The 27,588-nt window shown below is 56.0% G+C and overlaps 2 protein-coding genes across 3 annotated transcripts; one reads left to right on the forward strand and one right to left on the reverse strand.

Annotated features, from left to right (window-relative positions):
* The first annotated feature begins 447 nt into the window (after nt 1-447).
* On the forward strand, nt 448-8,296 carry CABP7 (calcium binding protein 7). Its single transcript, XM_033076030.2, has 5 exons — nt 448-716; nt 4,729-4,872; nt 6,146-6,258; nt 7,054-7,207; nt 7,362-8,296. The coding sequence occupies exons 1-5, from the start codon at nt 608-610 to the stop codon at nt 7,487-7,489; spliced, it is 648 nt and encodes a 215-aa protein (XP_032931921.1). The 5' UTR covers nt 448-607; the 3' UTR covers nt 7,490-8,296.
* A 4,303-nt stretch (nt 8,297-12,599) lies between these two features.
* ZMAT5 (zinc finger matrin-type 5) lies at nt 12,600-27,544 on the reverse strand. 2 transcript variants are annotated; one of them, XM_033075965.2, is made up of 6 exons: nt 27,441-27,544; nt 22,294-22,516; nt 21,883-21,945; nt 21,368-21,448; nt 15,280-15,391; nt 12,600-12,845 (listed from the first exon to the last, which is right to left on the reverse strand). In XM_033075965.2, the coding sequence occupies exons 2-6, from the start codon at nt 22,418-22,420 to the stop codon at nt 12,716-12,718; spliced, it is 513 nt and encodes a 170-aa protein (XP_032931856.1). In that variant the 5' UTR covers nt 22,421-22,516; nt 27,441-27,544; the 3' UTR covers nt 12,600-12,715. The 2 variants fall into 2 exon arrangements, with proteins under 2 accessions (XP_032931856.1, XP_032931857.1); XM_033075966.2 differs by having other exon boundaries at nt 22,294-22,519; nt 27,441-27,535.
* Nucleotides 27,545-27,588: the final 44 nt, after the last annotated feature.

The raw sequence follows: 27,588 nt of genomic DNA on the forward strand, positions 1-27,588 counted from the left end.
GGCGGCAGCGAGCCCCGGCCTGCCCGGGACACTTGGCGGGGAGGAAGAAGAGGAGGAGGAGGAGGGAGGAGGAAGACGAAGAGGCCGCTTTCAGCCTCGGCCCCGCCATGCCGGGCCCCACCTGGGAGCGTGGCCCGGTGGCAGCGGCTCCCCGGGGGCTGTGAGCGGCCCGGGGCCGGCGGAAGGGGGGCCCCGGGCGGAGCTGGGGGGGGGCTCCGGGCGGAGGGGGGGCCCCGAGCGGCATGGCCAGCCCCGTCCCCCCCACCGCCGTCGCTTCCACCGGGATTTAACCGGGGTTTGCATGCTTTCACCTCCCGTTTCTACTTCGGGAGGGCATGTGCGCGGGGGAAGCGGGCCACCCCCAGCGGAGCCCCCCCTGCGCCCTGACTGCACGGTGAGGGGCTCGGCCGCCAGCCCCGTCCCGCCGCCGGCCCCGGAGGACGGGGAGCGCCCGCCCGGCCCGGCCCCCCCTGGCCGGTGGGTACCGGGCGGGGGGCGGCGGGCACCGGCAACTTGTGTTTAGCGTCCGGCGGTAGCGACCGGGGGGAACCCCCCCTCTACCCGACGAGATTTGGGTTTAAACTTTGGGTTTTGGGGAGCCCCGAAGATGCCTTTCCACCCGGTGACGGCGGCGTTGATGTACCGGGGGATCTACACCGTCCCCAACATCCTCGCCGAGCAGCGCCCCGTGGAGATCCCCGAGGATGAGCTGGAGGGTGAGCGGGTTCGGGGGGCTGCGGGGGCTGGCTGGGGATCAGGGGGGATGAGAGGGGCATCCCATGGGATTGTGGGGTGAGGAGGTTTGGGGCACTGGGAAGTCCATCCCGCGGGATGCGGCTGTGGGGGAGTCGGGGTGCGCGTTCCTCCGGCGCCGTGGGGAAGCTGAGGGCGAGCGGGATGCGGATGGATGGAGAAGGAGGAGGAGGAGGAGAAGGAGGAGGGGAAGGAGGAAAGCTGAAGCGGGGAGGCGTGCGGGGGTCCCGGGCCCCCGACTGTGGCGATATGACACAGCAGGGACCGGCGGTAGTGGCGGGGGGCCGCTTTCCCCTCCGCGGCGCGGCGGGGTCATCCCCTCCCCGCTGTCATAATATGACATTGGCTGGTGGCGCGGGGGACCCGAGGGGTGGCTACCACCCGTGTCACCCCCCGGCTCACGGCAGCTCCACGCAGTCCCGGTGTCACCGGACTCCGGCCGGGAGGAGCGGCCGGCGGGGCTCTGCCCACCCGTGCCATGAGAGGGGCCGAGCTCAGCTCGCTGCCACCAGAATGGCTTTTTCCACCCCAAAAGTTTGCCGGGGCAGCGGGACGGGCACTGGCGGAGCCAGGGTTTGTGGTGTCCCTGGGGGAAAGGGGTGCAGCACCCTCGGCACCAGACCTGGCACCGGGGGGGAAACTGAGCCACGGCGAGGTGACCCCACACACGTCCCCACTCTGCCTGGGGACAGCACCCTTGGCCCAGCACCAAACCTGGAGCCCTCGGCATCCCGCTGGGGAAACTGAGGCAGGGAGCCACAGGACACGGGGTGAGGGGTACCCCAAAATCCATTTGGGAGCCCCGAGCAGGCGCTCACATCAGTGTGCAAGGGTTTTGTGAGTGTGTGTGTGCAGCTCTGCAGGGTGTGCGCTGACGTGCCTGTCACAGCCTCACTGCAGGGGCTGTGTGTGTGTGCACAGGCATGGCACACCCCCTTCACACCGTGCTGCAGGTGTGCTTACACATCTGTATGGCCACACATCTGTATGGCCACACATCTGTGTGCACATGCACGGCCTTGGCGCAGGGTGGCTGTGTGTGTCTGTGTGTGTCAGTGTCAGTGTCACTGTGAGTGTGCCAGTGTCACTGTTTGTATGGCTGTGCCAGTGTCACTGTTTGTATGGCTGTGCCAGTGTCACTGTGTGTATGGCTGTGCCAGTGCCAGTGTCACTGTGTGTGTGGCTGTGCCAGTCCCTGTGCTGTGCCAGTGTTTATGTCACTGCAGCACGTGTGTGTGCCCATGCACAGCCTGGCTGCAGGAGGTGTTTGTGTGAGTGTGCACATGCACAACGTCACAGCAGGACGGGCTCGTACGCACAGCCCTGCTGCAGAGGGTTTGTGTGCCTGTGCACAAGTGCAGCACCGCTGCAATGGTGGGGTGTGTGTGCAATACAAGCACAGCTGTGCTGCAATGGGGCTGTGTCTGTGTGCATGCACAAGTGCAGCTGTGTGCAGTGTTCGTGTGTCTGCGAGCACAAGCGCAGCATTGCTGTGACGTGGTTGTGTCCGTGTGTGTGCACACACAAGCGCAGGGGTGTGGGTGTGCAGGCACAGGGATGTCACTGCAGCGGGGCTGAGTGTGCATCTGTGTGTGTGCACACAGAAATGCAGCTGTGCTGATTTTGGTGTGTGCACACAGGAGCAGCACCACTGCATTGTGGTTGTATGTGTTTATGCGTGTGCACAAGTGCAGCGTCACTCGGGGAAAGTGCATGTCTACATGCACCAGTACCCCAGTGCAAGGTGTTGGGGTGTGTGTGCACATGCACAGGTGCATCTGTGCAAGGTGCAGTGTGCACACAGGTACAGCATCACTGCAAGGTGTTGGTGTGCGCTGCATCCATGCACATGCATCGCTGCAAGGGGACTGAGTGTGTGTGTGCATGGCTCCAAGGTGCTGGGGTGTGTTTGCACACTCACAGCATCACTGCAGGGTCTGTGTGTGCCCACACAGGTGCAGCGTCACTGTGCCGTGGTGCTGGCTGTGTCCTGTGTGTGTGCAGGGTCAGTGCAAGGGGGGTGTGTGTGTGTCTGTGTCCGTCTGTGTGTGTCTTGTGTCTGTGTGTGTGTCTGTACGTGTGTGTCTGTTTATGTCTGTGTGTCTGTGTGTGTGTTTATGGGTGTCTCTGTGTGTGTCTGTGTCCGTCTGTGTGTGTCCTGTGTCTGTGTGTGTGTCTGTGTGTGTGTCTGTGTCTGTCTGTGTGTCTGTGTGTGTCTGTGTGTCTGTGTGTGTTTATGTGTGTGTTTGCACAACCCTGCAAGGTGTGTGTGTGTGTGTGCACAGCTCCAGTGTCACTTCCAGGGTGTCACAAGGGTGTGTGTCTGTCTGTCTGCATGTGTGTGTGTCTGTCCATGTGTCCGGCTGTGTGTCCGTCTATTTGTGTGTCTGTGTGTCTGTGTGTCTGCATCTGTCTGTGCGTCCAAGTGTGTGTCTGTCGGTATTCTGTGTGTGTTTCTGTGTCTGTGTGTGTGTGTCCGTGTGACTGTGTGTGCTCACACCCCTCCATGGTGTCCCTGTCCCCTCCCCGTGTCCCTGCACTGGCTGTTGTCCCAGCTCACCCAGTCCCTGGGCTCCCAGTGCTGTGTCCCTGCTCCCTCCTTCCCCACCTGCAGCAGCAGGGATCGATGGCAGTGCTGGGAGCTCCAGGGGGACCCCACAAGGTGCCACGGGCTCCTCCCTCCTCCTGTCTCCCTGGTTTGGGGGACACCAGTGACAGCCTGACACAGCTCCACACTGGGGCTGAGCAGACTCAGGGCTCAGCTGGGGCAGGGGGTGCTCAATGGGGAGCCAGCACCCCACTCTGGCCACTGTCAGGACACGACCTTGCCTGTCCCCCAACACCCTGAACCATCATGAGGAGCCACCTTGGAGTTCTTTGGGATGAGCATCCTTGAAGGTTGAATTTTGGGGGTGCCTGGAGTGTAGTGAGGCCCCCCAGGAGCACAGGGAGAAGCTGCAGGATCTCCCTGCCCAGGCAGGGACACTGGCCACAGAGAAGCTCAGACTGACAGGCCAGAATCCCACAAAACTCCCCCAAAACACCTTGAAGATGCCACCGATGTGACACCATCCAGGCAGGGATGTTCCCAAGCACTCGGGGTCAGTACTGTGACCAATATGGGATTTTTCACCCAAACCCAAAGCTCACAGCCCATTTCTCCTGCTGGGCTCCTCCAGCACGAATCCCCCTGGAAGCCACATGGAGAAGGAAGAGGCACCAACATCCTGGCCTGGCTTCCCACTGTCCCCAATACAAATTCCCTGCTCCTTTTCCATCAGCCTGGTTCCAGCTTCTCACATCGGGTGGCATCAAAAAGCCAGAAAGTGCCCCAAAAATGAGCGGAGTCCCGAGTGCAACAGGAGGTGGGATGGAGCCACTGAACTCAGACTGTGCCTCAGTTTCCCCACAGCCCTCTCCCTGCCACCCTGCAGGGATCTTCCCCCACACCCTAGGGGTTCATTTTGAGCCAGAAACCCCCAAATCTCCCACTTCCATCCTCTTCTGCACCAGACAGGGCTGAACACTGCAGCAATTTCGTCAAGATTTGGGGTTTTTTTTGGGTGAAGTGTGGCACAGTTCCAGTACCCACCCCAGGATGGGGGCACAGACCCGCCCTAAAACCATGGGATGGGGCACAATCCCCTGGGATTGGGACAGTCCCCAGCACCCCGTGGATCCTCAGGAATGCTCCCGGCTGGATGCTGCAGCACCGTGGGGATGCCCCCAGCTGCAGTGCCCACCTGGTGGCACCCCAAGCTCAGGGATGCGTTTTTAGGGCAGAACTCCGCGTTTTCGGCTGTGGCAGGAGCAGGGGCAGGGTGGGTGCGGCAGCGGGTGACGGGAACTGGAGCAAATATTCGGGGTCTGTTGGGGCGGTCGGACCCTTCTGGGCAGGCTGGGGGGCGGTGGGATCCCCACAGGGGTTCTGTGCCTGCTGGAGCTCAGCCGGACTCATCCCTGCTCCCCCCACAGAGATCCGGGAAGCTTTCAAGGTGTTCGACCGCGATGGGAACGGCTTCATCTCCAAGCAGGAGCTGGGCACAGCCATGCGCTCCCTGGGGTACATGCCCAACGAGGTGGAGCTGGAGGTCATCATCCAGCGCCTCGACATGGATGGTAGGACCCCAGCAACCCGGGATGAAGACGGGACGGGATCCCCAGCTGGGAGAAACACACAGTTCTCCCATATTTCCACCCCACATGCTGGAGACAACACGGGATGTGGGATGAGCCTGCCCCGGGCTCATTCATCATCATCATCATTGCCGCTGCAGTTTTGTTTGGGAAGATTTAAGGCTCCTGGATGCTTGTGGGATCGCTAAACCTGCCGGGACCACGGTGCCGAGGCTTGATCCCGCACCCAGGGGTGGATCCTGCACCCTGGGTCGTGTCCCCAGCACCCATCACCCTCCAGCACTCGCTGCCACCGTGACCCTGTCCCCGACCCTCCCTCGCCCATCGGGACCTGAAAGAGCTCCTTAATTTATTGCTTTTCCTTTTTTCCCCCATTTAAAAGCCTTTCCGGCAGCGCTGCCAAGGCGCTGCTCCCTTCATTACTCATTGTTAGTGCTGCCCTGACAGCCCCGCGCCAGCGTCCCCCTCTGCCAGGGGACACGGCCAGAACGGCCACCAAGCACCCCAGGGTCACAGCCACCACCGGGGTCCCTGCTGGAACTGGGGTCCCAGCTGGAATTCAGGGTCCAGCTGTTGTTCAGAGTCCTGGACAGTGCTGGGCTTCCCCAACCAGTACTGGGGGCTCCAGGTCACGCTGGGTGTCCCCAGGTCCCATTGAAAAGGGGCCCAAATGACATTGGAGGTCCCCAGATGTTGCTGGGGGTCCCCAGCCAACATTGGGGGTCCCTACATGGCAGTGAGAGTCCTGGTCAGCAGCCAGTGGTGCCACCCCAGCTGGTGTTGGGGACATAAAACGTTGTTGGAGGTCCCCACCCAGTGTTGGAGTCCCTGGTTGGGTTTGGGGGTCCTCAGCCAACATTTGTGGTCCCCAAGATAGCCCTGGGAGGCCTCCAGATGGCACTGAGGTCCCAGCTGGAATTTGGGTCAGCTCACGTTCATGTCCTGGATGATGCTTGGTTTCCCAGTCCCAGATCACATTCTGGGGGCACTAGGTGGTATTAGGGTGTCCTCAGCCCACACTGGGTGTCCCCAGCTGGCACTGGGGTCCTGGCTGGCACTAGGAACCCCATCCAGTGTTGGGCATCCTGCCCAAAGCTGGAAGTTCCCTAAATTTGCTGGAGGTTCCCAGCTGATCTTGGAGTCCCCAACTGGTTTTGGGGATTTGTGACCATCCATGGGGCCCCTTCTGGGAGGAGGAGTGTCCCATGTGCCCCATGCCCAGGCAGGGAGTGACAGCCACCTCTGTGTCCCACAGGTGATGGACAGGTGGACTTTGAGGAGTTTGTGACATTGCTGGGGCCCAAGCTCTCCACCTCGGGCATCCCGGAGAAGTTCCACGGCACCGACTTCGACACAGTCTTCTGGAAGGTAGGGACAGCCTCAGCCCCACGGGAATGCAGGGACACCCCCAGACCCCACGGGAATGTGGGGACACCCCCAGCCCCCATGGGAATGCAGGGACATCCCCAGCCCCCATGGGAATGCAGGGACACCCCCACATCCCACAGGAATGCAGGGACACCCCCAGCCCCCACGGGAATGTAGAGACAGCCTCAGTCCCCTCCCAGAGCAGAGGCAGCACCCCAGAACTGAGAGCACCAAGGCTGGGGTTGAGATTAGGGACAGGATGAGAGTCAAGGCTGGAATTTGGTTTAGGCTGAGGGTGAAAGTCAGGCTCTGGGTCAAGGAGAAGGTTAGGGTTGGTTTAAGAGTCGGGATTAGGTTTGAGATTAGGGTTAGGGGACAAGTTCAGGGTCAAGCTCAGGCTCCAGTTCAGAGTTAGTATAAGCCTTGGGGTCAGGGCCAGGGTCAGCACTGGTTTAAGGGTTGGGATTAGGGCTAGGTTTAGGATCAGGGTTTGGGTTGGAGTCAGGGTTACGATGAGGGCTGGGATCAGGTTTCATGGTGAGGCCAGGGTCAGGACTGGGGTCAGGAACAGGATCAGTGTCAGGGCTCACCTGAGCTCCTGTGCCCCTGTCACGAACGGGCCACATTTGGTGCCAGCACCTTCTGGTGCCCCTCACTCTGCTGGGGGTCACCAGGCCTTTCCCAGCCCATTCCAGGGTGATCCACCCAAACCACCCCATCCAAAGGTTCTGGGGGACCCCGGAGCCCCTGTGCTGGCGGCCATGGGGTCACCCCAAGCCCCCCTGTCCCCGGCAGTGTGACATGCAGAAGCTGACGGTGGATGAGCTGAAGCGACTGCTGTACGACACCTTCTGCGAGCACCTGTCCATGAAGGACATCGAGAACATCATCATGACGGAGGAGGAGAGCCACATGGGCACGGCTGAGGAGTGCCCCGTCGACGTGGAGAGTGAGTGCCGGGCACCGGGAGTGCCAAAAGCCGTGGGGATGCCAAACCCCCCCCGGGGATGCCAAACCACGGGGATGGCACTGGTGCCCCTCTCTCCTTAGTACAAGGAGAGTGTGTTTGGGATTGGGGTAACGCCGTGTTTGTCCCACTCCAGCCTGCTCCAGCCAGCAGATCCGCCAGACCTGCGTGCGGAAGAGCCTCATCTGCGCCTTTGCCATCGCCTTCATCATCAGCGTGATGCTCATCGCCGCCAACCAGGTGCTGCGCAGCGGGATGAAGTAACGGGGGGCCCCGCCGCCGGGGACCCGCAGCGACAGCGAGGAGGAGACACCTATAAATATCTATAAATATCTCTATGTACATCCATCTGTGGCCCAGAGACGTGCCCCCCGCGGGAGGGGGGCAGCCGAAGGGACAGAGCCGCGCCGGGGCCCCGCCGTGCCGGGCGCTGCCGTCGCTGCTGGTGGCAGAGCACGGAGACTTTGGTAGCGACACCGACACACCGACCCCCCCTCGCCAGACCAAAACCGACCCGTGAGTGCATGTGACGTGCATGGAGCCCCGTGAACCCCCTCCCGCGGCGGATCCCGTCGGATTCTCCGATCTAGCGTTAGAGCTCATATTTAGGATAAACCAAATCATGCCCTAAGCAATACACGCGCCTGAGATGGTTCCTAGAGCCGGGAGCGTTTGCATGGACTTGGCTGCCAAGGGCTGGATTTCCACCCCCAGAGCCCCTCCCTGTCCCCCCGCCCCGGCCCCGTGCCGTGCCTCGGTTTCCCCACCTGCCCGGGGAGGGGACATTCCTGACCTGCTTGATGCACTTTGAGCCGCCCCCCTTGGGAAGAGCCGGAGCGACCCCGAGGCCGGGGAGCCCCGCACAGCCCGGAATCCCCCAGCCTGTATGTAGCACCCACCTGGGCACGGACTGGTTCGGATTTGGGGCCGTTTCTCATTCTTTGGAGTTTTTGGGGGTTTGGGGGTGGTGTTTTTGTTTTTGTTTTGGTTTGGGGTTTGATTTTTTTTTTTGTTTTGTTCTTCCTGGTTGGTTGTTTCCGATCTGAAATAAAACTGGGATTTCTGAAGCGCTCTGGGCTGCAGAGGCTCCGAGATGCTGGAGTGGAGGGTGATGGGGTGGAGCCCTGGGAGCACCTATGGGTGCTGCTGAGTCCTCCTGGCACAGGAGGTGGGCACTGCTCTGGGGGGCTGTGACCCCAGGATTCCGGGGGCTGGAGCATCCCTAAACCTCGGGGCAGCAGGACCTGGCTCCTTCCCAGCAGCTCCCTCATTCCACTCCAACTGTGGATCCTGCTAGAGGTGGATCCTGCCTTTTTCCACGGATCCCAGTGGTTTTATCCCCCTCTCCACATCTCATGCCCTGATATTTTATGTTGGGTTTGATGAACCCTCGATGGGCAGGATGCTCAGCCCAAGCCCCTTCCCGGAAGTGCTTTAATCTGAATTAACAATAATTCCAGCAGGAACCAGGATCTGTCTGTGTGCTCAGAGAGGCTCCACAGGGTCACAATTCCTGGGCCAAGCTGGGGATCCTGTACCAAGGCTAGTAGTGGCCCTGTTAGTCCTGATTTACACCACAGGGAGCTGGCTTTGGTGTGAGCCCCCCAGGCTGAGGGACATTGGGAATCTCACCCCTCACATCTGCGCGTGCTGTGGGAGCCCATTCCCACCAAATGGATCGTCCTCCCCGAGCCCCCAGCAATGCATTTTTAATGGCAAAGAGATTAAAGGAATAAATAAAAACAAGGAAGTGCTCGAGGCTGGGACAGAATCAGGCAAAGCTGCTGCTCCCCCATGATGGGGCACTTCCCACTGGGAACGGGGCTGGAGGAGCCCATCCCATGACACTGAGGCTGGGACATCCCCACCTTCACCTCCCTGGCTGCTCCCAGGGGTAAAACACATTTCCTTGCACGGGCATGGGAATTCCCACCCTGCAGCACCACGGGGGGGACACCACATTTTTGGGATGCCAGGAGGAATTGGTGGCATTTTATTGATCCGGGGCTCGGGTGGGGCCTTTTTTGATCTTCTCTTAATTTATCAAACAAATTGAAGCGAACGTCCAAATGAGAAATGGAAATGGGAAGTGCTCTACGGCAATGAAATAATTCCAGCTGCCTGGCAAAGTGCGGGAGGCTCCGCATCTGTAATGAAATTTCATCCATCTCCCTGCAGAAAGTTTGGATTTTTTTATGGACTGGCATTTCCAAAGGAACCACGTGGCCTCAGAGACATGTATATATATATATTTTTTTTTTTTTAACTAGGTCTATTATAGACACTGTGAATAAACATAAGAGACGGAAAAAAAAGACAATTTAATTTGCCAGAAAATACAATAACATAAAAGAAAAAATTAGATAAAAGAAATAACGCCATCCCCCAAGCTCAGCGTTTCAAAGCTGCTCAATTAATTTTAATGGGAATCGGCAGAACGGATTTCTTGGGGCAGGTTTGGAATGGCAGCTCCCGATCCCGGAGCAGGCGGGATGCAGGAGCGGGGTCCCTGCTCTGCCGCAGCGGCGACGGATCACTGCGGCTGCTGCAACAGAGATGCTCCGGGATAATTCAATTAAGGGACCGCCAGGAAAGGGAAAAACAAAGGGAATGTGCCGGGAGGTGGGGACAGCCGCGGGCGAGGGGAGGTGGGAGGGAGCAGGACCCTGCACAGGTTCCCTGGACATGGGGACAACGGAGCAGAAGTGGTAGCAAACCCAGCAGGGGTTGCAGGGTTGCGATTCCATTGCTCTGGGAAGTGTTTGGGATAGGAAGGGAAGAAGTTGGTAATGGTTGTTTCTCTCTCTTGTGCTGCAAGATGTGTGGGATGGGCTCAGCTCCATCCCTGTCTAGGTCCCATTCCCACCCCTGTCCTTGTCCCATCCTCAGTCCTGTTCCCATCCTTATTTCCATTCCTCTCTTGATCCCTTTCCCCTCTCCCCATCCCCACTGCTGTCCCATCCCCATCCCACCTCCACCCCCATCTCCTCCCTACCCCCATTCCCACACTTATTTCCAACTCTGCCCCCCTCCCCTCCCTCAATCCCCATCCTTGACCCTATGTCTACCCCCATTCCAATCCTTTTTTCCAGCCCTCTCTCTGTCCTGTCCTCACCCCAGTCCACATCCTGTCCCCATTCCCACTCCTGCTCCTGTCCCCCTCTCTCCCAGCAAGAGCTGCCAGAGGACACGGGCAGAGCCCAGCAGGGCTGTGCTTGGCAGGGGCCCAGCAGCCTCTCATTTCCCTAAAAGCTTCCCGATAAATTACTCTGGTTCTTGCTCCAGCAAAGGCACTTTGGCTCGGGCTTCACTATTGGGCAGCAGCTCCTCACCCCCACCACGGGGACAGTGAGTCCATCCCTGCAGCATCCTTTGGGATCAGGCAGCAGCCATCCCTGTGGGAAGGAGCCAGAGCCCCATCCTGCTTTGGTGCCCTCCTCCCGTGGCCTTTCCCCATGGATGAGCCCACATGGCCCTGTCACACCTCCTGCCACCCCCTGTGACACAAACCCCACAAACCCTGCCTCCTCCACCCCCAGGAGTTACACAGCTCCACGAATCCACAACATCCTGCAGGTGATGCTGGGCTCAGCCTTTTGGCCACACATGCTGCAGTTTTTGTGGGGAAACCCCAATTTTAATGGATCTCTCTTGCCAGCTTCTCTCACCTTCCCCTGGACAGGCTTGAGCTCAGCAGGGAATGCTCCTGCTCTTGCCTTTCAGCTTTTATTGGGAATTTTTGCTTCCAGAGCAGTTCAACTCCTTGGGAGCAAGGAAGAGCATGGAAAGGCTGCAGCTGTTGTGTTTTACACTGGAATTTTCATTTACAGTTGGGTTCCAGAGCTTGCCCAGAGAACTCTATCTAATTTAAGCTGGATCTGGGGAGCCCTGAAGTTTGGGAGTAGTAGGTAAAGCAACACCTCCTGGATCAGCCGGAAAACCCACCAGGACTGGAACAGACAGAGGACAGGCCTGGGGGCTGATCAAAGCACAGCAACAATCAACACATGGAACAGGGAAGATTTTGATGGTGACTGGGAAAAATAAAATCCATGGAAGGGATTGGAGTGGTTGATCTGTTGCTGCTGGTGGCCTCAGAAGGTGTCTGGGAGTGTGTCCTGGCTGCCACCAGCAGAGCAGACACTGTCCCCCCAGTCAGTGCAGCCCCTCAACATTCCCCACGAGTCTTCCCCTGTGCCAGGCTGGGACACAGGGATGTGCCAAGCTGGGAGAGAACAGGCCCAGTTCCCACTCTGGAGCATCCCACAGCCCTTAGGGGGTTCCCACTTCCCATTTCCTTGGGGGTAAGGTTCCCTTACTCCAGGAACTTCCATCCATTCCAAAGAGGAGCCACCTGGGTGCTCTTATTAATCCACCAGTCCTGCACATGGAAGTGAGGACAGGACCCAGGGCTGATACTGCATCTTCCAAGCCCAAGACCTGTGCTCCTGCTCTCCAGTAAGCCCAGGGCTCCAGTCTAGAAGGATAAAAATATTCTCTATTTGGACCTAAAGCTCATCCAGGCTCCAGCCAAGGCTGGCTGCTATCACATCCAGTCCCTGCTCCTGTCAGAGCCCATCACAGGATGAGGCTGCTGATGCTCCTGTGACAATTTGCCATCACATTCTGAGGTGGGAGCTCTGCCCTGCTGGAGCAATCCAGGCAGGATTTGGCCATAGGCAGCTGGCTCCTGCCTGTGCTCTTCATGAATCTGGACCCACCACCTCCCTGCCCAGCCAAACCTGGAATGCTCTGGCAGCAGGCACAGCCCTCCTGGACAAACCTGCTGCCTGAGCTGCCTCCTGGGATGCTGCTGGACAGGATCCCCCCTGCCCCTGGAGCTGCAGCACCCCACTCCCCTCCTGAGACAGCCAAGGGCCTCCATCCCCATGCTTTACCAGCAAGGAGAGATGACTCAAACTGTTACTGTGGAGAAACCATGGGGTATTTTCCCTCTTTGCCCCTCACCTCCAGCACAGCAGGAGCAGGGCTTAGGGAAGCTCCCCAGGCTCTCCCTTGGGAGCTCTCAGCACCTGGACTTAGGCAGGGTCACACTCTGAATTTATCAGGAACAAACGGGCACAAACACACGAGGAAATGAAACATCAGTTCTAAAAGCCTGGGATGTTGTCCAGCCTGGATGACAGAACCCAGCATGGAGCTGGACTGAGAGCAGGCAGAGCAGGCAGCAGGGATCTGAATGGATAGATCCCACCTGGGAAATGGGGAATGTTACTCCAGGTGAAAAACAACCCCTGTGCAGGGCTGGAGCTCTCCTGAGCTCAGGTCCCTGTTCCAGAGGCAGGAACAGAGCTAGGGGAGAGGCTCAGCCCATGGGAGGCTGCAGGGCAAGCAGGAACACAACACACAGAGGTTGCAACAGGCAGGAGGAGGGTTTATTGAAGTAAAAGTGTGTATAAATAATTCTGTCCCTTTCCTGGAGCAGAGGCAGGCAGCCAGCCCCAGCCAGGCTCTGGGGGTGCCACTGCCTCAGCCCCACTGCAGGTTGGGGGGCACCAGCCACCCCCCAGGCGGGGGGGCCTGTAGGGATGGGGGCAGCTCCTGCACTGGTGGCCAGCCTGGAGGGTACTGGAATGGTGCTGGTTTCTCAGGAAGAGCACTGTGAGGGGAGATGGGAAGGGATGAGGTGAGAAGCAGTGTGTCAGTCTGACAACAAGGCCATGCTGGGGGCTGGGTTTCCCTGTGCCCTCTCCAGTAGCCCCCAAAGAGAAGGGGCCAGCACAAGAGGGTTTTTGTTATCACCAAATGGGTTCATTCACTCCCCCATCCCAAAACCAGCACCACAACAGTTGTGTGACCATTCCCAGCATATCCAAGCAGCCTAACACAGCATGTGCCAGTGAAAACTCACGTGGGAACTCTGGGGTGAGGGGGTCTGGGGTGGGCCCAGCCCCTTGAGAGGAGCTCAGCAGGCACAGCTGCCAGGTGCTGGGAGCAAGGCTGGTCCCAGCCCCTCCATCCCCACTCCTCACACAGCTGAGTTGGAAGAAGAACAAACAAAACCAGCAGATGTTTCTTTCTGAGCAGCCCAAATCCCAAGCCAGCTGTGCACTTCCCAAAGGACAAGGACCCCTCGGAAATGGAGGTGCTGCCAAAGCAGCGGGGTGTGTGCTCCAGAGCACCCTTCAGCACAGGGAAGAGGTTTCTCCCCTCCATGGCCTGGGAATCACTCTGTCCCTGCCTCTCTCCTCAGCTTTACTGCTGCTGCAACCACCACACTGGGATGAAGAAGTGCAGGAGCCAGAACCATCTCTACCTTTCCTGCAGCTTGACCAGGGCATGTTTAAATTCACGGGAAACGTACCTTTCCCATTAATTCCCAAGTGTAGGAAGCTCATTTGTTCTCTCACACAAGCCCTGACAGCAGCCTTGCAGCTTCTCAGGCCTCTACCTCCAATCAGGATGAATCTTTTTAATTGTCATGCCAGAAGAAATCTAATCAAACTCCTTTACATAACCCTGGGGAGAAGCAGCACCCTCCTCTCCCTGCGGGGCCATGGCCAAGAGCCAACTACAGGAGTAGTTTTCCAGGAGTGTTTTCCAGGCAACTGACACAGAGCAAAGTCACTTGGTTCAAGGTTTATCTCCTCAGTGAGGATTCTCAGAGCCCAGATGAGGCAGGACCATGAGGACACACACCAGCCCCTCTGGGCAGAGATATCTGCTGTCGTTCCCCCAGCACTGTGGCTCAGGAATAGTGGATATGGAGCAGAGGGAATGCTGCAAGGTGGAGCCATCACCTAATGAGCTGTTTCCTGAGCAGCAGGACTGATCAATAGGCAGGATGCTGCCTGGGTACTCAATTCCCTGGGGTCTCATGAGCTACAAGGGCTCTATCAAAGGTTCACCTACAGCTGGAGCATTCTCAATGGCTGTCCCACAGGACTCTCTAGTGGCCAGCAAGGTCAAGAGTATTTCCTTTCTGAAGGTGTTAATGGCATCCCTCTCCTCCACCCACTTCCACACTCATGGAACTTGTGGTACTGCAGGGCCTTGGACCCTTTTCTGATGGAAATCCACACTCCATGTTTCCTTTGGAAATTGGTAAAAATCAATCTCATGAAATGTGGGGCTGGAGGGCACAAGGGAAACACAGAGATGCTCAGGAGAGGAGTTGGCAAGGCTGGAGAGAGAAAGGGAAGTTCCAATAGTTGGTGTTTAATTCCTGTAGCAGATGTTTTCTGAGCCTGCAGGGACAGAGAGGCTGGAAAAAGAGCAACAATCCTGGAAATTTGTTTTGTGCATCTATGGAGGCAGCAGGGACCAAGTTCAGAAGGTCTGAACGTTCCTCTGGGTATGACCAAGTAGCTCTGAAGGTCTGGAAATTCCTCTGGGAACAGTGATGGCTATTTTCTGTAAGAGCTGATCTACCCCAAGTTCCAGGGATTCCCAAACAAAATGGGGCAAGTGAAGTGTGGGGAGAGGAATGTGGGCACCTCTGCAAGGCCAAGGGCGGCCGAGCTGAGGGACAGAACAATCCCACAGCAACAAGCTCAGACAAGCAGCAGAAGGAAGATCCTGCTCAGTCCAAACACGGAGAGGACGTGAACAAACAGCGAAAGAACAGAAGAGAGATTTGGCACCTGCCCAAATGTCATCCCATTAAGCCTGCGGCACAGTCAGGTGAGCGAGGAAACAGCCGGCACCGAATCTGAATGGAGACTGAGCAGGAGCCAACCCCACCCTCCCTGGCAGGCAGGGGATGGGGGAGTTGTCAACAGATGAAAGCAGGCTCCTGACACCGAACCCCGGGTGTTAATGACCTAGCACAGCACCAGCTCTGTCCTTCCAGGTGTGCACTCTGCAGAGAGCAAGGGGCACCCCTCTGCTGTGGCTTGTCCCCAGAGTGTGTCCCTGGCACACGGGGACACCTGTGCACACATTCCTGATGGGGCAGGCAGGGCTGCATCCACACACGTGCCCCTCAGGAGCGCTGGCTGGGGGTGTTGGGACCTCAGATCCCCTGCAGCCTGCCCTATCCCAGCCCTCCTGTGGGATCCCCCTCTGCATCCACACCAGATGATTCCCAGTACCTGTCACTCTGAGCCGCACTCAGCCTCTGGGCTCTCTTGTCCAGCCAGTCCTCGATGGTGCCAGGTGGGATATCTGCTCCCTCCCTCTGCAGCTCCTTCAGCCTCTTCTCCCCTGCTTGAGAGAAAGGTTTGAGATCAGAGAGAGCTGGATCAGAGGGAGGGCCATGAGAGAAAGGGCCATCAGGTCCTTGTCCTTTCACTCCATTAATCCCGCTGCTCATCACCCTGCACAGTCTCACAGGGTGGAGTGTGCACCCCATGCCTGTGGCAGCCCCTCCTCCTCCTCCTCCTCCACCCTCCTGCCATCTGATGCTTGGAGCAATCCCTGGTGACAGCTGCAGCCAGGCAGAGCAGGGGACAAGAGCTAAACCAGCACGGTGGCACTTTGGGCACGGAGGGGAGTCCGACATCTCCCCCCGAGGCCGATCACTGTCATCCTCGCCTGCAACAGCCTGGGCTGGCCCTGAGCCGTTTCCAGAGCCGTGTCCCTCCAACTGGCAGCAGCAACTGTGCCACCCCTGCCCTGTTAGGTGGGAATGACAGGGACAGTGTCCAGATCGATGCAGCCTTGGCAGCCCGGGAGAGTCTGAACAGTTCTGGGTGCGTGTTCCAGCCAGCAGACAGATCCCAGAGCTGCTGTCAGGGCTGCTTAAGGAGCTCCCTGCCTGATGTGTCCCCAGCCCCTGCACAGCCCAGGCAGAGCTGTCACCAGCCTGGGGCAGAACCAGGGCATGGAGAACCAGGGGACAAGTTCTTGTATTTAGAACCATGGAATGGTTTGGTTGGAAGTCACCTCAAATCCCATCCACTGCCACCCCTGCCATGGCAGGGACACCTTCCACTGTCCCAGGGTGCTCCAATCCCTGCCCAACCTGGCCTGGGACAATTCCAGGGATCCAGGGTCAGCCACAGCTTCTCTGGGCACCCTGTGCCAGTGCCCATCAGAGGGGTATTTCTTCCATACATCACAGAATTACAGAATCAAACAGGTTCAAGACAGGTCATTGAGTCTAATCTATACCTAACCTCAATGTCTCCTTTTCCAGTTTGAACCCATCACTCCTTGCTCTGTTTATCGTGGTGTTTAGGAACAAGGAAGGAAACTGGTGGGGAACCTGTGCTGTTTACTGAATCAAGATTTCAACCCCTCCAATCACTCTGGAAGGGTCATGTGGGACAGATGCCCACAGGCATCCCCTGGGGAAAAGGGCACAGCATGGCACAAACCCATAGCTGTGGGTTAGCAAAGCTCCCCAGTGTCCCTCAGCTGCAGGTGCTGAACAGGTCTAGCAGGAGCCCTGACATGGCTCACTCAAGGATGAGGACACACTCATCTCCCATCTCCAGCCTAGTGGAAACTTCTCAGCTAACAGAACAGGAAACTCAGAAAACCAAATATTGGTGACAATAAAAAGGAAGCAGAGGCAGCTGTGTGTCATTCCCCTAGCCCTGCTCACCCATCCTTCTGGGGGACCCCTGATCCCATTTAGGGATCAAGGCACCTGCAGTCGTGCCCCTCAGGAGCCTGCCCCACACCCACACACCATATGTTTCACGTTTTAAGGAAAATATTATACCTTTGCAGACAGGGTGTGAAATTAATAGTGCTTGGGCAGAGTGAAGGATCACTTCATCCTACTGGTGGCAACCAATTATTCATCTGCCTGTTGAATACTAAATCAGGATGGCAGGGACGTGCTACACAATGAGCAGCCAGATGGATAATTTGTCATCCAGCCTTTTCAGCTGCTGCTGCTGGGTGGGGTGATGATGTGCCCAGTGCCACCACAGAAAGCCTGCTGTGGTCCTGATGTCCGGCTGCTGCTCTGTGCCCACCGACAAGGCTGGAGACAGGAATGTTCCAGTCTCCCACAGTTGTTGATCAAAGCCCAGGCAGACTTACCTGGACTCAACCCAACCAGCTGGCCAGGTGGGGGGATGGGGAGGCAAGAAACTCAGCCTGGAGAGCTGGGCACTGCACACTCAGGATTAGACTCACATGGCAACCTTCAGCACTTTACCTCCCTTTGTTCCGTGTTTTTCCACCTCCCAAGCACATCCCACCTCAGCAAGGGGACAGACAAGCAGTGTCTGAGAAGCTTCCACGAGGCAGGGAAGAAAACAATGGAGAGAATCTCTCCCATCTCTCTGTACAACAGTGATTTCCTCTTCATCCAAATCCCAGCCTTGACAGAGAACAGACCATAAACAGCCCAAGCTTCTCGTTCAGAGCAGGAGCCCCAAGGTACCACACCAGGGATGGAGCAGCCACAACTCATGGTCCAGGCAGAAAAGTTCACTGGATGTCATGGAACCACTCTGGATTTGCACTGCCTCAAATGAGGGCCCAGGTATCCACATAAGAAAGATACCCAGCTGTCTCCTGTTCTCACAGCTCCAGGAGCTGCTGCTCCAGAGCATTCCCAACCTCCCAAATACAGCAGCAGGGACAGGCAACCCTCCAGCCCTGCCCACCCTGATGATGTCCCCATCCAGGGACCACCAAATGCACCCTGAAATTGGAAATATTCCCTGAATGCCAACAGCTATTCCAAGGAGCAGCTCCGAAAGGCCTTCACCAGCCCTTGCTCCCCACACGTGGCTGTGCAGCCAGGCAGGTGTAAAGATGCTTCCCCCTTCTCCTCCTCACTTTGGTGTTTGCTTCAAAGTCCAATTACAGCCAATTAAAAGAGCATCTGTAGTCCTGAAGTGCCTCTAATGATGCCAGAGTGGGGTCCACATTTATCTTCTCTCCCCATGGGTTTTCTTCTTGAAAAAGGCATTGCTGTGTGAGAGATGGACCCCTAGTATGGGCAGGTCACCCAGCAAGGAGATGAACATGAAATCCCTCAGCTGCCTCCCTGGTGGATGATGTGGAACCCCAACTCCTGCAGAGCACAGGAACAGCACCAGAGCGTGGCTGAGATGAGGCTGAGCAGCCCCTGCAATCGGAGCAGCCAAACAAGGGACTGCACTCCAGCCACCCCAGCAGGGTCCTTCTGATCCTTTCAACCTCATGGACACCCTGCAAACACTCACCAGCTGTGCCCTCCTCTGGCAGCCCTGGCTGGCCCAGCCAGGTCGATCCTGCCTGCACCAGGGACAGAGATTAGCAGGGAGCCAATAACTCTGAGCAAGGAGATGGCAATTTGACAGTGACTCTTCCTGACATAACTGTACTTAAAATGACAGCCTGGAAGTGTCTGGCTGATGAATGATGCAGCAGATGCAGAAGGCTAATGCTTTGATGGGAGAACAGCTGGGAATATGAGCTCCCTCCCTTCTGAAGGTGTAAACTGTTGCTTCTTGATGAGGATATTCTACAGGGTGCAGAGATGCTGATGCCAAAGTAGGCCAGGCTCCAAGCTGTTCTAGAACATGGAATCATCTAGAAATTTTCCTACTTAGCCCACAAAACTTACACAAACTACAGGGTGAACTCCCAGCAATAAAAAGGCCAAATGTTAAGGATAATGTCACATTTCCTTTGGCTGTGATAAAAATGCTTTGTTATCAAGGTGAGTTCACAGACACAGAGCTACCAACACCAAACACTCACAGGGACTCAGGGACAGGTTCAATATTTCTATGATAAAAAAGTGCCATCATGGTTTAGCTGGGTTAAAAAAAAGTCAGACAAGGCTTTGCTTGCACCAGAGGTGACAAAAGGGGGTTAAGCAGCACTGTGGGCACACCAGGAGAGCATCCCCCACCAGCCTGGCCACCCCCAGAATGGTCCCCTCAGGCTTGGGAAGGCTCTGGAGCCTCTCAGCTCATCTCAAATCCCTGACAAACCCTGGCTCCAAACCTGCCAAAATCTCCCAGCTGGGTCAGTGAGAGGCAGCCTGGTCCAGATTGCTCCAAACCCACTGGCTGTGGCTTGGGATGGCTCAGAGATCCTGAGACTGAGTGGGAATGCAAGTGGGACATTACTGACAGAGGATCCTGCATGAATTACACACCTGCCACACACGAGCTTGCCCTCAGCTCTGCCCTCAGCCCCAGCACCTGAGCCAGGTGCTTTGGCAGCTGAAGGAGTCCTGGAATGTCCCCATGACTCACCAGATGTGTCTGATCATTCCATCCTCTCTGTTACAGGCTGTGCCTCTCTTCCACCAAATCCTGCCGAGCCTTTCCCTGCACCAAATTCCTCCAAACTCTGTGATCAGAGCTGGAGTCTGTGATGCAAGAAGCCACACCATGAGAGGTGAGGAGGACTGAACTCTCCAACCAAGCACTCCCTCTCTCCTGGCTGTCACTCCTTCAGGGCTAATTGGCAAATGAAATGTTTGACTCCAGAACACAAATGCAAGGTTTCCCAGTAATCTCCCCGGAATTGGCTCTCACCAGCCAATGCTGCACTTACACTGACCCATTTGCCACAAGTCAATACTCAATAACAAGTGTAATTGGCAAGGAAAGCTGCCTGAGCACAGAGCAGCTGCCAGCCTTCCCTGCTCCGCTCCAGAGAGCTCCCCTTCTCCTGCAGGAACAGCCAGTACCTGGAAATGCCACAGGCTCCTGTGCCTGTCACTCTGTGCCACCCTTGGGAGCCCAGCAGAGAGGGGTCAGGGTGAGGCTCTGGCTGGAAGGTGACTCTGGGAAGAGCTGGAGAGCTCTGGTCCCACTGTGGCTTTATCGACTGAGCGGCGCTCAGAGATTGATTCAGAATCACCTCGGGGGCTCTCACTGACTCAGCACAGCCTGGAATAGCTCTGTGCTGCCTGCCTGCCTCCCCCTGGCTCCCCTGAGCTCTTCCTCCCCACATGGGATCCCTCTGAGGGCTAAGAGAGGCTCTACCCCTGCACACTCCCTGTCTCACATCCCACACTTCAACACTTCAGCCTGGCTTTGCCAGACTCCAGGCAAAACAGCAGCTGGCTGCAGCGAGGATGTGGGCATGAGAGCTGCTCCAAGCTGGGCTACACTGGGACACCAGGCTGGGGAAGGAATCCTTCTTCTCTGCTCCACACTGTGAGGCCACATCTGGGTGCTGTTCCCACTGCTGGGCTCCCCAGTACAGAGACAACAGGCACAACCCAAAATACAGGAGTTCCCATCAGGAATTTTTATTTAAATATTTTTAAAATCACACATTTTTATATCAACCTAGTCAAACAGTGGATCAGGTCATCCATAGAGTCTCCAGCCTTGAGATATTCAAAATACAACTGGACATGGCCCTGAGCACCCTGCTTGAGCTCACATTGCTTTCAGCCGGTTAGGATTGGATGATCTCCAGTGGAGATTTCAACCATCCACAAGTTCTCACCAACACCTCACTCACACTCCCTGGAAGTGTCCAAGGCCAGGCTGGACAGGGTTTGGAGTAACCTGGTCTAGTGGAAGGTGTCCCTACCCATGGCAGGGGTGGAGTGAGATGAGTTTTAAGATCCATTCCCTCCCAGCCCTGTGTGTGATTCTGTGATTTTCTTTAACCCCTAAAGTAATGACTCCTATGGAAAAAACAGAGCTACCACCTCTTTTCAATAAAAGAAAAGTAGTTCCAAGAATGAGAAAGTTCAAAAGTGCTCTGCAGACTCCCAGCAGGGAGCAGCTGCCATCCACCCTCTGCCCACACTTCACTTCCATCCAAAGCCACCCAAGCAGAGGCTGTTTCTGGATCCAGGACCCCTTTCACAGCCCGACAGCAGGACAGCTCTTCCCACCAGCTCTTCCCACGGGTGGAAGCAGCAGCTCCCTGGTAATAGCAGCAAGGTGGGGGGAAATCAAATCCATAAATTTAAGGGGACGTGATGTACCAGTGCCCTCTGCTGCTGACAGTTTTTATTCCCTGACTGAACAAAACCCCGAGGGCTCACAAAGGCCACTCCAAACTCTTGCTGCCAAGTGGTAACAGCACTGCTCAGCTCCAGGTTTGTGTTCGTGCCAGCAGCTCGAGAGCAGGCAGCAGATGACAAACTGCAGCACTTCCAGGCTCACACAGCACTGGGAAGCAGGAGGGAGGGATCCATGCTTGGCTGGCTCAGTGCAGGCAGCAGGGGATCACCCCTGCACCCCTCACACCCCCCTGCAGCAACTCTCCCTCCAAAGAGATCCTCTCACATTGTCTTGTTAGAGGACTCACCTTGAACCTGGGCACTCAGCTTCTCCAGGTCCTGCTCTGTCATGTGAGAAAACCTGCAGTTGGACCCAAAATCACACTGTCCTGGAATGAAATAGTGAGATTTGAAAATTTAGTTTCAAAATTCTCTAGATTAGATATTAGGAAATATTTCTTCACAGAAAGGGTTGTAAAGCATTGGAATGGGCTGTCCAGAGATGTGGTGCAGTCACCACCCCTGGAAGTGCTCAGTGAAGTGTGTGCATGTGGCACCTGGGGACATGGTCTCATGATGAACACGGTGGTGATGCACTGACATTTGGACCTGGTGATCTTAAAGATCTTTTCCAACTGTAATAATTCTGGGAAAAGCCAGAGTTTCATGAGAATGACCCACAGGAGGTCTTTGTGCAAGCAAACTCAGGCTCCATCACACCTGGATGCCAGACACAGACCCAAACCCCTCCCTCCAGCCTCAGGCAGGCCCTGGAAGGAGCTGCTGGAGCCCAGGCACTTCTTTCCTCCTCAAAACTCCTCACCTGTTTGCAGAAACTTCCGACAAGGTTTCTTGGTTTGCTCTTCCTGCAGGATAGCAGCAGCATCTGGGGAGACAAGGGATGAGCCCAGGTAAAGATCCTGGGCACAGTAAAATCCCATCATGTCCAGTCCCAGACTGGTCAGGGACCAGAAGGAAGCAGAGGGACACTCAGGCAGTGGTTTCACAGCCAGTTTAACCCACCCCCATTGCACTCTTCAGGCTGGCACTAACACACCTGGAGCTGTGTGCTGAGACAGGTCAGAGACTGCCTGATGCAGCAGCATCAAGTGCTCAATTCCCAGGCACACAGAGTGTATAAACCATCAGTGCTGGTTTATTTTCTCTTCCCACTCCCCCCCTGATCCATCACCTCCCCAGTCCCAGGAAGGGAGTGGCAGCTGGGAGTACCCACCTCGGAATAAATCGTACCAGACTCTCTTAGCCCGGAGATGCTGCACTCCATTGAGGTGTTTCTTCCTGTTGTGCAGGTTGTCCTGGAAGGACCTGTCACAGTAGTCACAGAAATACCTTTTCCCCATCTCTCTCCTGGGAGAACAGCATCAGCATGCCCTGGAATCATCAGGCAGCTCCTCGGCACTCAGCCATTGGAATAGAGGATCCAGGATTTACAGCTCCTGCTTCCAAAGGAGGAGAACTCAAATCACTTAGGGTTGGCAGACAGAGAAAGAGGTGAGACCCAACAGTTTATATCCTTGTCCATCACAGACTGCTGGGGCAGGATCTGCTGCCTGTATGTGGGAGAAAAGGCCTAATCTGCATTTATCTCTGTCACACAAAGCAACAACAGCTCTGCTGCAGGGATTCTCCTTCCCTGAGTTCAGACCACAGAAAACAGAGCCACAGGCTCCAGGGAAGGTGCAGCACAAACCATCAAACGTGCAAACAGGGGAGCTGGAGGTCCTGGGGACACTTGACCACAACTTCCACAACCTGATATAAAAGAGGAAGGAAACTCCCCCATGTTGATCTCTGCAAGGTAAGGAAGAAACTCAGCAAAGCTCATTTTATCCTCAAAGATAAAACAGAAGCTGATCTCACCTGTCCTGCAGGTGGGAAGCTGCATTACAAATATTACAGGATACATTTCCTACAATCCACTGAGCCACCTGTTTTTTCCTGTACATCACAGGGTGCTCCCCTCATCCTCCCCAGCCTATGGCACCAAGGTGTGTCTGCTCTGAGTACAGCACTAAGATCACAAGAGAATTTGGGAGCTCCCACCTGTGCTGGGCCTGGAGCCACTGTCAGTGCAGGTGAGATCAGCTTGTGTCTAATCCTTCAGGCACCTGTCCCTGCTGGAGGTGCAACAAACACCCTGAAGGAGCTGCAAGCTCTCTTCTGAGGGATATAAACGTTCCTGATGAATGGCAAAGATGGATGGACTGGGAGATAAACTCCAAAAGCAATTCTCCAGGTTTTGACACTTTGACAGCCAAATGCATTTAAAAACTGGCACAGAGATCAGCACAAGAAATAAAGATTTTATAAATAAAACAGTCCAGAATCAATGGCAGCCCCCTGGCCGATCCCTCCGGCTCAGTGTGGAGAGCAGAGCTCCAGGCAATCCCTCAGAGCCCAGCATTTCCAGCTCAGGCAGGGCTGAAAGCTCCTGCCACACATCCATCCCAGCAGAAGCACCAGCACCACATTCCCTCCCCTCTCCTGCTCCCAGCAACTGCTGCTTTGAAATCAAGCTCCTGGAAATCTCCAAGGCCTCAAACCACAAGTTAAAGCAAAGCTGCACTCGATGGGAAGACCTGAGATTTTTTAAATTGGATTGAAAACCTCCACACTGAAGGTAAAATGTTCAGATATTCCAAGTGAACTGGAAATCTCGTGCTGAGGTTCTTTCCTAGGGGGCTGAGGGCTGGCCATGTGTGCTGGGACCCCAAATCCCCCCTGCCCTGGGCTGATCCCAACTCAGCTCTGCAGGGCTTGAGGTCTGAAATCATCCTCCTCCAGCCCAAGAATCCAAACCCAAGTGCTGCTTAATGAGCATGGAGCCACAAATTCCCTCATCCTTTACATCCCTGAGTTTTGCAGCCACGTTTGCAGCATGGTGATGGGGCTGCTGGAATTCAGAGGGAACAAATCAGGCCTACTGGCAGGGTCTACTTTTAAATACTGAAAAACCCCTGTTCCACATGTTATTCCATAGTCTCCCAAAGTTCCTGATGACACAAAACGCTCCCTGTCTCAGCTGCTGGCTCCTGCACTCCATCTCTGCAGAAAAGAATGCTGCAAACAGGGAAAACAAATGAGATTCTGCAGTGGTCCCACACAAGTTTCCAGAGATCTCCCAGGGAATTCTGCCTGCAGAAGCCCAGCAGCAGCCAGCCTTTGAAATTGTATTTCAAACTTTCTCTTTCATCACCACGACAGCAATAATTGCAGAAGCTCCTTCCCCCTCCTCCCCCAACAACCAGGGCAGAAAGCTCCTACAGATTCCAGACAGCCAGATCCCACATCCCACAGCTGCCTGCTCCCAAATTCTCCAGGCAATTCCCATTGCAGGGGATGGATGGATTATAAAAAGCAATTAGAGGAGTATCAGATTCTCCGTGAGACTTCCCCCTTCAGTGATTATACCCAACACTTTTTCTCATCTTTTCAACGATTCCACTGCATGGATACCTTGCTGGCTTCTGCCAACTCTCTGCAACACCAGCACTTCCCAGGGCTCTGTGAGTCCAGAGAACTAAAAAGCTGCTTCTCAGCAGCACCAACCTATTTCCATGTCCCCAGACGGCTCCAGCAGTAAACAAAGAGCATTATTCAGCTGAAAATAGAGATGGTTCCTAATTAAATCCATCTTAGTCATTATGAAATAAAGTAAATGTAGCTGTTCTATAAAGAACTGCCTCAGCCTGGCCGTTTCCTCTCAGTATCTCCAGCCCTGATTTGCAACTGAATCAGGGCAACTCAGACCTGGACCCACCGCAGCCCTAAATGCTGCCAGCCAGGCTTTGTGCCAGCTTAAAAGTCTTCCTGAATAAATGCAAATGTAAAAAAAACCAAACCAACAACAACCCAGGGCTTTGTGTTGTATGAAAATATAATAGCAGTGCTGTGCTGTGTCTCCTGGAGCCCTGTTGGGTGAGCAATACCCTGTTGTGAGGCACCTGGAAGGTGACAGAGAGGGGCTTGGTACAGCTCCAGCCCAGATATCCTGAGCACCATCCCACGTTTTCCTTTCTCCAGCTGCTGCCAGAACACTCCACGCTGCTCTGTATCAGATTTTATCTGGGACTCGGGGGTGTTACAGAGGCAGAGGGAGGAAGGTGACCCGGGAAGGGGCACAGACTCCTCTGTGCCTGGGGGAGCTGCTGCTCTGCACACCGAGCCCCGAGCCCCGGGAGGTGCTGCTGGGCCTTGACCTCAATTTCCTGCTTTCTCACAGCCCGGGCTCGGGGCCATTCCAGCCACTTTGGATACCCAGGCAGATGTGAATTAATTAAATCCAAGTGTCAGCCTTATGATACTCAGCTGCCAATTTAAATGGGCTCAGATCTGCAGGGAGACTTGGAATGGCAGCAGAGTCTGCCAGCACCTTCCCAATGACAGAGGCACACATCCTGTTTTCCATTACACCCAGAGGAAATCATGGAATCATGGAATGATTTGAGTTGGAAGGGACATTAAAGCTCATCCAGGTCCACCCCCTGCCATGGGCAGGGACACCTTCCACTGTCCCAGGCTGCTCCAAGCCCCAGTGTCCAACCTGGCCTTGGGCACTTCCAGGGATCCAGGGGCAGCCACAGCTTCTCTGGGCACCCTGTGCCAGGGCCTGCCCACCCTCCCAGGGAACAATTCCTTCCCAATATCCCATCCAGCCCTGCCCTGTGGCAGTGGGAAGCCATTCCCTGTGTCCTGTCATAGAATCATGGAATGGTTGGGTAGAAAGGACCTTAAAGCTCATCTCATTCCAACCCATGCCACAGGTAGGGACACCTTCTACTGGAAATCCATTGGTTGATTCAGGATCAAAACCAACCCGACCACACACAAACCTCATGGCAGCTATTAATGGGCAGTTGGGGGAATTTGTCTTAGATAATCCAGAGCAGTTACATTTGAAAAATAAAAACTGAGTTTTTCTGAACTCTGCTTCCTGGGACAGGGACAGCACCTAGGGAATGGCTGGAGCTGAGCCAGGGCAGGCTCAAGCTGGAGCTCAGGGAAAGGTTCTTCCCTCCCCCAGAGGGTGCTGGCACTGCCCAGGCTCAGGCTGGAGCTCAGGGAAAGGTTCTTCCCTCCCCCAGAGGGTGCTGGCACTGCCCAGGCTCCCCAGGGAATGGGCACGGCCCCGAGGCTGCCAGAGCTCCAGGAGCGTTTGGACAGCGCTGCCAGGGATGGACAGGGTGGGATTGTTGGGGGGTCTGGGCAGGGACAGGGGCTGGATGATCCTGTAGGTCCCTTCCAATTCAGGATATTCTGGGGTTCCAAAGGGATAACACTGCACAGGAATGTGCCAGGCACCTTCCAGGCTTCCAGAACCAGCAGAGGTTTTGTCCTAACCCAGAAAAATCCCACAGATCCTCATAGTCACTGCATGAGTAAAAAAATATAAATAAATAAATCAGTAGAAATTACTCTGCAGCCAGACCATGTGCTACTTCTGAGTGGGTGAGACAAACAAAACAACAGAGCAGCCACAGAGCAGTCACTTGAGGGTCTGGTCTGGAATTTAATGTAAACACTTGTTTAACAACAGCCCTGTGGGGAAACAGTTTCAGTGTCAGGATTCCCCTGTCCTGTGTCCCTGTCTGTTCTGCCTTCCTAAACCCAAAGTTGCTCCTCTCCCATCTGTGCTAGAGTCACCTCAGGGCTGCTCTGCCCTCACTGAGGTTAAAAAGAGAGAAACAGAGGGCAGCAAATGGGAACATGTCCCCTTTTACATGGGGCCAGGTCCCACTCCTCCCGAGGCCTCTGGAGCAGCTGTCAGAGCATCCTCTGGCCCTGGCACAGGGTGCCCAGAGAAGCTGTGGCTGCCCCTGGATCCCTGGAAGTGTCCAAGGCCAGGTTGGACACTGGGGCTTGGAGCAGCCTGGGACAGTGGAAGTTGTCCCTGCCCATGGCAGGGGATGGCACTGGATAAACTTCAAGGTCCCTTCCAAGCAAACCATTCCATGATTCATGAGCCCCACACCCCTCTCCCACTCTCCCAACACCGACACCAACCACTTTCTGCAACCCGAAACTGCAGAAAACACCCTAAATACCCTCTCACCCACCTTCCGGGGGTGAGCTGAGGGCAGTGACCGCAGCCTCTTTCCTGTCCCTGTCACCCTTGGCGGGACACCCCGGCTGGGCAGGGCTGGCCCGGGGTGTCTCTGCCCCCTCAGTCCTCCCGCCCCGCTGCCCCCCGGCCCCAGCCCCGTCAGGGTCCCGGCCCAGCCACGGCCGGGCCGGTTCCACCGGACAAAGCCGGGCAGAGACCGCGGAGGCCACTGAGGACAAGACGGGAGGGACGGGACGAGCGGAACCTCGCAGGGATCGCTCGCAGGGACCCCCAGCACCCCGGCCACGATCACCCACCTCCGGCCCGGCCCGCGTCGCACCGCCTACAACTCCCACAACACCCTACGGCAACAGCGCTTGCTCAGGTCACAAACCGCACTGAGCACGGCCTACAACTTCCAGCATGCCCCGCGGGCACTCCGTGCGAATTACAGAGCACCGCCTA

Source organism: Catharus ustulatus, chromosome 18 (genome assembly GCF_009819885.2).
Source record: "Catharus ustulatus isolate bCatUst1 chromosome 18, bCatUst1.pri.v2, whole genome shotgun sequence".
Classification (NCBI taxonomy): domain Eukaryota; kingdom Metazoa; phylum Chordata; class Aves; order Passeriformes; family Turdidae; genus Catharus; species Catharus ustulatus.

Bases quoted from the DNA above. Each gene is read 5' to 3' on its own strand.
- CABP7 (XM_033076030.2), top strand. From the start codon at position 608: ATGCCTTTCCACCCGGTGACGGCGGCGTTGATGTACCGGGGGATCTAC. The intron at 717-4,728 runs GTGAGCGGGTTC...CTCCCCCCACAG, and splicing joins CCCCGAGGATGAGCTGGAGG to AGATCCGGGAAGCTTTCAAG. The intron at 6,259-7,053 runs GTAGGGACAGCC...TGTCCCCGGCAG, and splicing joins TCGACACAGTCTTCTGGAAG to TGTGACATGCAGAAGCTGAC.
- ZMAT5 (XM_033075965.2), bottom strand. From the start codon at position 22,420: ATGGGGAAAAGGTATTTCTGTGACTACTGTGACAGGTCCTTCCAGGAC. The intron at 21,946-22,293 runs GTGGGTACTCCC...TTGTCTCCCCAG, and splicing joins CTGGTACGATTTATTCCGAG to ATGCTGCTGCTATCCTGCAG. The intron at 21,449-21,882 runs GTGAGGAGTTTT...ATTTCATTCCAG, and splicing joins TCGGAAGTTTCTGCAAACAG to GACAGTGTGATTTTGGGTCC.